General features: G+C 34.4%; 1 protein-coding gene across 3 annotated transcripts; it reads left to right on the forward strand.

Moving 5' to 3' along the window:
• The first annotated feature begins 3,718 nt into the window (after positions 1–3,718).
• LOC7467332 (zinc finger CCCH domain-containing protein 30) lies at positions 3,719–7,592 on the forward strand. Of its 3 annotated transcripts, none has more exons than XM_024608472.2 (2): positions 3,719–3,883; positions 4,789–7,592. In XM_024608472.2, exon 2 carries the CDS (start codon positions 4,800–4,802, stop codon positions 6,984–6,986), a length of 2,187 nt encoding a protein of 728 aa, XP_024464240.2. In that variant the 5' UTR covers positions 3,719–3,883; positions 4,789–4,799; the 3' UTR covers positions 6,987–7,592. The 3 variants fall into 3 exon arrangements, with proteins under 3 accessions (XP_024464240.2, XP_024464241.2, XP_052311816.1); XM_024608473.2 differs by having other exon boundaries at positions 3,766–4,112; XM_052455856.1 differs by lacking the exon at positions 3,719–3,883 and adding an exon at positions 4,159–4,508.

The raw sequence follows: 7,592 nt of genomic DNA on the forward strand, positions 1-7,592 counted from the left end.
ATAAAGCGATTTTAAATTAAAAAAACAAAAAATAAATATTTTGATTATTTTTACATGACTATATAATAGATAAAAGAATAATTGGTTCTAAAAAAATAATATGAAAAATTAACAATAAAAAATAATATATATATATATATATAATTTATTTAGAAATGCCAATGAGTACTCGAATCCAAACTCAAAATCATTACTCAAAAAAATCTTAGTCAAATGTGAATTTTTAATACCCAAACTTGACCTTATTAAGTTTTAGGTATCTGATAGTTTTTAAATCATCATGAATTGTAAAGGATGAAATATTCATTTTTATTGTCTAATAAAAATAACTGAACTTGCTTTATAAGGTAATATGGTATTCTCCTCATGGCTCATTAGTCTTTTTTGGATTGAATGGGTGTATGATTGTTACTTGATTGTCCTCGGAAGAAAAAATAAACTGGCATCCGAGGTCTTTTTAGTATTTTTAGTTCCTAACAAATACTAAAATACAATTTCATCATTTGTTATTGATAATTTATATAATAAAATTATCCTTGCAAGTATCAAAAGTCAGCTCAAGTTAATTAAAGTTGATCAAATATTTTTTCATCTCAATATTAGATTAAAATATCATTAAAATTTATATATTTTTAAAAAAACATGTTACTGATGCCTAAATTTTTTTTGAAATAGAAAAAAATTTACACGACCCGCAGTTTAGCACTCGCCAGTGGACTAGTAACCACTACTTTTATTGCAACTCCTTTAACAACCGGATATACCCAACCTTCCTAAGCTTTCAGAGTGTGTTTGGTATTGCGGTAGCTGTTGTGGTTGTGGTTTGAAAAAAGTTGTTTTATAAAAAGTACTTTTAGTTAGTTGAGGTTGGTTTGAAAAAATAGGTGTTTGGTTAAAACTGTGATTGAAATTGAGGTTGAAAAAAAAGTAGTTTAATGTGTTTGGTTAAGAATGCTTTTGAAATTGAGGTTATAAAATAATTTTAAATATATATATATATATATATATATTAATAGTTTTTAATTTAAATATTATATATTTAACTACTGCTATTACATTATGAAATGAATAATACTTAATATAAAATATTTTTTATTGTTCTATTAAACTATCTACAATTCCATCACGTATGAAATACATCCGACAACATCACGTATGAAAGACTACAGTTGCATTGGTTTCATAAGCACGCAACAATATCAGGTAAAATATTATCAGAAATAAAATTGGGATTGCGATCAAATTCTATAAATATTACTTCATCAAGCGATCTCCTTCTAATTTATATAGTGTTATTGAATAATGTGAAACACTAGTTTTTTGAATAAAACACAATTAAAAATAAATATTTTTTTTTACTGGATCGGACCTGGTTCAATATATTTTTATAGCTTTGAACCGGGTCCGATCTCCACTGTTCACGTGAACAGTGGATGAACTCTCCACTGTTCACTTAAGTGAAAAGTGGAGAGTGAATTAAAATTCATTCTCCACTGTTCACTTAAGTGAACAGTGGAGAGTTTACTCTCCACAAGAAAAGAATGCGGGAGAAGCAGATAAAACTTGCTTTTCATAAACTGAGTTTCAACCTCAGTTTTTAGGGGGGATCCATGTGAAAAAAGTGTGGTTTACAATAATCAAACACTGATTTTCAATATTTGCTTTCAACTGCTGCCGCTGCCGCATTACCAAACGGGGTCTCAATCCTTGTGGTTGGGGTTCGCCCAACGACGACGAAGAGAGCGCGTTGGGGGGGGACCCTAATTTTATTATATATATATATATATATATATATATATATATATATATATATATAGCTTAGTTTAAATTTATTTATTTTCAAAATTTAAAAGTACCAGGTTATGAGTAAGATATTCATACCTAACCTAAACTTGATTTTTTACCTTTGAGTTTTATTTGAACTCGATCAAATTAATTTTTTTTTACCCATTTAGGTTGGACTAGATCAAGATCTATCATGTTAATTGTCATCTCATTTTTTTTATTCTTGCTGAATATTTTTATGCATATATTTTTTTTGAAAACTTGTGCATATTAATTTTGTATGCAGTTATATAAGAAAGTCAAATATTACAATAAAATATTAAAATCTTATTTAAAAAGTATGGTGTCACTTGATAATTTTTAAAATATAATTGAAATTATTTATCTAAATAGTATTTCATTTTGAGATGTATAAAAAAAAGGGCTAGAAAATGAATTCCATACACATATGATAGTTTTGATAATATTTGAAAAATCAAGAATTAAGTTTCGAGGGCAATAAGCTAAATTTATTTTTTTCATTACAAAAAACATGATAAAAAACATCATAAAAACCTCAAAAAACTCATTTTCAACAACAAATCACATTTTAATCGACATAAGTAATTCTTATTATAAGTCTCAATTTCTTTTTCTTTCAAACATGATTAAAAGTAAAAGTTAATTTTATTGATTTTTTTTAAAGATGAATCTATAAACATTAAAATTATTAATCACATAAATTTAATTACATGAGATCTCTCTCATTTTTTTATTTTCGTTGACTTTCTCTCTTCTCATTTGATCGACATTGATTGGAATGTAAAAAAAAACGAAGTTCAATAGGAAAGTAAAAACTATATGGATCAAAATGTAGAATGACACTATTTGAACAACATAAATGAAAAATGAGGTTTTTTTTATTCTCCGGACATCGTTAACTCAACCCCCAAATTGTATCTGACAAAATCAACTTTACGGCAGTGTATTAATAATATTTGCCACGTTGCATATATAGATGTATGCAAAACAAAACCCAACACATAAAACCATAACAACCCAACTGAGAAATTCTCGTTCAGTGTTACATACCCTTTTTATTCTATAGTTTAGTTAAAATACAAGGTAAGTTGCTGGGGGGAATTGATCGATGATGCAAAAAACTGTACAAGTAATTAAAGGCAATTACAGGGAGTACAAATCAATTATTTATTTGATATATATTCCACTGTTTTTTTCTTTTAATTTTTAACTATAAACGATGTACATGGAATCATTTAGATATTTTGATTTTAGTTAGAAGATTTTTGTGTCATCAAATTATTTATAAGGGAATTTATTTGATCAAATTTAAAAAATCTAGGAAATAAAGACATTTTTTTAGTTGTTTGAGATTATAATTGAAATAATCGAAATACAAGGAAGTAAAATTAAATCTACCTTAAATATTTGCTGCTTAAAAATCCCCATGATTTATCTTTTTTTTTCCCTCTATTATTAAACATGTTTTTTATAAATTTATATAAAAAATGATAGAAAATGAGAGGATTTTTTTTACGGGTTTTTCCATCGATTTCTCAAAAAACCTAAATGAAAGGGGTACATTCATAAAAATATATTGTTTAGGATGCAAAATCATGGAGTTGTTTTAGCCCAGGGAGGTATTTGTTTTTTGGTCAAGTTCGGGGGTTAGTTTGTAATTTATCCCAATTAACCACAATTGACCACCGCACTGACGTCCGCTCTACTCAAATCTCTTATTGGCGGATTCCAAGTCCCCATTTAAATCCACTTCACTAATCACCACACCCCCCCTTCAACCGGTAACCCCCCTCCTTGACTTTCGAAACCAAACCGGTCATCCACCGTGTCCTCACTCACCGGCCAAACCCGTCTCCCTTCACTTATACGAAGTTCAAAAATTTGACTCGCATTTCAACATAATTTGTTGTGAATTTCAATGCCATTTCATTTCCCTTCGAAGGCATGGACGAAATAAATTTAAATAAAATTCACTCCCAATTTCTCCGCACAGCAGATCATTACAATTTCAATTTGTAAAACGTTAGACCATCCTCTCCTCTGTCTCTCTCCGCGAAACAAAAACAGAAACGAAAACGTAAGTGTAGCCCTCTTTTGTTTCATAGATTATTACATCGATGGAGGTAGCAGCTAAATGCTGTCTGTCTCTAGTACTTTATCTTACCCCTTTAGAGGTTCACACCGTTCTGGCTCTCGAATCCTTCTCTTTAGACCGATTATGAAGTGAATCGATGCTTATCATGCAATTCTCTTCATTTTTAAGCTACTAGAAGCTGTTTCTCGCTCCAAACTTTATCAATCCTTGAGTTAGTAGCTAATAATTTACTATTTTTAGTTTAGATTAGCTTATTCTTTTAGATAATGGTTGATTTTATTCTGGTCTGCTTAATCCAGTAGTGAGATTTTTTATCCTGATAAATGAAATTCCTCATCTTGATATCAAGAATCTTTACTTTTTGTTTGTTTTAGATTAGATTGTGATTAGATCTGCTATGATATGAGCAAAAGATTCTATTCACTCTGTTCCTATCATCAATGTTATAGCTTTTGGTTAGTGTTAATTAATAGTGTGGTTCCTTTTCCTTTCTCTGATTTTGAAGCTGTTGATTCCTTTTCCTTTAAATGTGCTCAAGTTTGACTATGTTATAAACAGGTAGATTTCTAATCCTTCTAATAATATACAAGTTGAAGAAGTCTCAAAGGTTTCATCTTCATTTTTTTTTGTTTAATTTATTTATGGTTAAACACCGTGTAGTTAGTGAGTGAAGTGCCGTGAAAGGGAAATGATTAGTGAAAATCAAGTAACGTTTTATAGTTTACGAGGAGTTGGTGACTTTACTCCGTTTAAGGATTTATGTTTTCTTAAATTCTGTTCAATACTGTTTTTTTTTTTTTGTCTAGGTTCTCCTAATCTAGCTCACCTTATGATAATTTTTTTGTTTTTGAATGAATCAAAGTAATGTTCTTTTGTTTCAATTTTAGGTCATTGAAGCATGTGCAGTGGTCCCGAGAAATCGGCTGAATCACCCTCCACTTCCACTCCATCAACTGTAGAAAACTCTCCTATTACCAAAGAGATGAATTGTCTAACCGTAGAAACAGAAGATTCTTTCTCTAGCTTACTTGAACTTGCTGCTAACAATGATGTTGAAGGCTTCAAGAGGTTTATAGAGCAGGATGCGTCCTCAATCAAGGAGGTTGGTTTTTGGTATGGCCGCCAAAAAGGATCGAAGCAGATTGTTCTTGACCAAAGAACTCCTCTTATGGTTGCTGCTACTTATGGCAGCGTTGATGTTCTCAAGTTTATTCTAGACCATACTAAGGCTGATGTGAATCTGTCTTGTGGAAAGGACAAAACCACTGCTCTTCATTGTGCTACTTCTGGTGGATCTATTAAAGTAGTTGACGCAGTTAAGCTGCTACTATCAGCAGGTGCTGATCCTAATTGCCTCGATGTCAATGGAGATCGACCTGGTGATGTTATCGTTGTTCCTCCAAATCTACAGAGCATGAAAGTCACTCTTGAAGAGCTGCTCTCAAAATCTGACTCTGATATTTCTGTGGCAGAGCGTGATTTTAATGGCTCTGTTGGTGTTTGCAATTTACGGGTCTCAATTAGCAAATCAAATTCTAGCTCACCAACTCTTTCTTCCTCGTCAGAAAATGGTTCACCACATTCTCCCTCTGTGCTGATTTATTCTCCAAGGGCCTCAAAGTTTAATAATCTGCCCGCCAACTCTACATCTGAGAGGAAAGAATATCCAATTGATCCATCTCTCCCTGACATCAAGAACAGCATCTATGCGACCGATGAGTTTCGCATGTTCTCATTCAAGGTTCGCCCATGTTCTCGGGCATACTCACATGACTGGACTGAATGTCCATTTGTTCACCCTGGAGAGAATGCACGTAGAAGAGATCCACGAAAGTTCCACTACAGCTGTGTGCCATGCCCTGATTTTCGTAAAGGGGCTTGTAGGCTGGGGGATATGTGTGAATATGCACATGGGGTCTTTGAATGCTGGCTTCACCCAGCTCAATACCGAACCCGGCTTTGCAAAGATGGCACCAGCTGCAATAGACAAGTCTGCTTTTTTGCCCATACTTATGAGGAGCTCAGGCCCTTGTATGTTTCTACAGGATCTGCTATCCCTTCTCCACGATCATCTCAGTCTGCAGCCAGTGTTATGGACATGGCTGCAGCTCTGAGTCTCTTGCCTGGTTCCCCATCATCAGTCTCAGCAATGTCCCCTACCCCATTCAACCAGCCCATGTCTCCTGCAAATGGCATTTCTCACTCGTCCATGGCTTGGTCACAGCCAAACGTGCCAACACTTCATCTTCCAGGAAGCAACCTTCAATCCAGCCGCTTGAGATCATCCCTTAGTGCCCGAGATATCCCACCAGAGGGTTTTAATTTGTTGCCAGACTTTGATTCCCAACAGCAGATTTTAAATGATTTAACGTGTTTCTCAGAGTCTCGTAACAATTCTTCTTTCAGTGTTTCTGGTCGGTCCAAGACACTAACTCCTTCAAATCTTGAAGAACTGTTTGCTGCTGAAATGTCTTCTCCTAGGTATGCTGATCAAGCAGCTTATCTCAATCAAGTGCAGCAGCAGCAGAGCATGTTGTCACCCATCAGTACAAGTGTGTTCTCCCCAAAAAATGTTGAGCACCCTCTACTGCAGGCTGTATTTGGTGTTGGATCCCCTGGAAGGATGTCGTCAAGAGTCATGGAGCCAATCTCTCCAATGGGGTCTCGACTTTCTGCTCTTGCTCAGCGAGAGAAAAAGCAGCAACAACTGCGTAGCCTCAGCTCAAGGGATCTGGGATCCAACCACCCTATGGCCTCAGTTGCCGGATCTCCTGGAAATTCTTGGTCCAAATGGGGATCCCCTAATGGAAAAGTAGACTGGTCAGTTCATGGAGATGAATTGGGTAGTTTACGGAGATCCTCATCTTTCGAGCTTGGAAACAATGGTGAGGAGCCTGACCTATCATGGGTCCAATCTCTAGTCAAGGAATCTCCTCCTGAGATGCTGAAAGAGAAGTTTGCAAATCCAGTATCCAGCACTGCATCACCTGGCACGGGATTGAATTCAAATTCTAGAATTGATTCTGTTTTAGAATCTTGGCTTGAGCAGATGCAAATTGATCAGCAGCAACAGCTTGTAGTCTAGTCAAAGCAAACTGGTGTTTACTCATGAAGATAGGGTATAAGTATTTTCTCAGAAGTACATATTTTTGTTGGATTTTTTACTGGTGGGGATGGTCAAGTTGAAGAGGAGAGTAGAAATCTGGGAAAGAGGGGTTGGCGGTAAAGAACTGGCAATAGGTTTCAGGGAAACCCTTCAATTTTTTCCCATTTTGTTATCTAAAACGAAGTTGGAAACTTGGAAGGTTGAAGAAGCTTCTCCGGGCCGTGTTAAGGAAAAGCCAGTGCAGGTTCTCACCCGTTCAACATTTCTGATTAGGATCATTTTTTGCTTTTATTACTCTTCAACTGATTACGTTGGAGAAGGCTATACATGGTTTCATTTTGCCATGAAACCATGAGCTTTGTATCCCTTCATCAATAGTCTCATAATTTTTCTTAACTAGCATGTTTTAACTCGGTGGATAAAGAGGGGAGTCGGAAGGAATTTTTCTCAAGAGCTCGCGCATTTAATTTGGATGGTGTTTAATTTTACAAAGTAGAGTGATGGAGGGCGTTACCTTTCCTTTGAAAATGCAAAACTGAATTATAGTTATTATTTCCGTTCCTTTATTATTTTGATTCCTACAAA

This window comes from Populus trichocarpa, chromosome 9, assembly GCF_000002775.5.
Source record: "Populus trichocarpa isolate Nisqually-1 chromosome 9, P.trichocarpa_v4.1, whole genome shotgun sequence".
NCBI lineage: Eukaryota > Viridiplantae > Streptophyta > Magnoliopsida > Malpighiales > Salicaceae > Populus > Populus trichocarpa.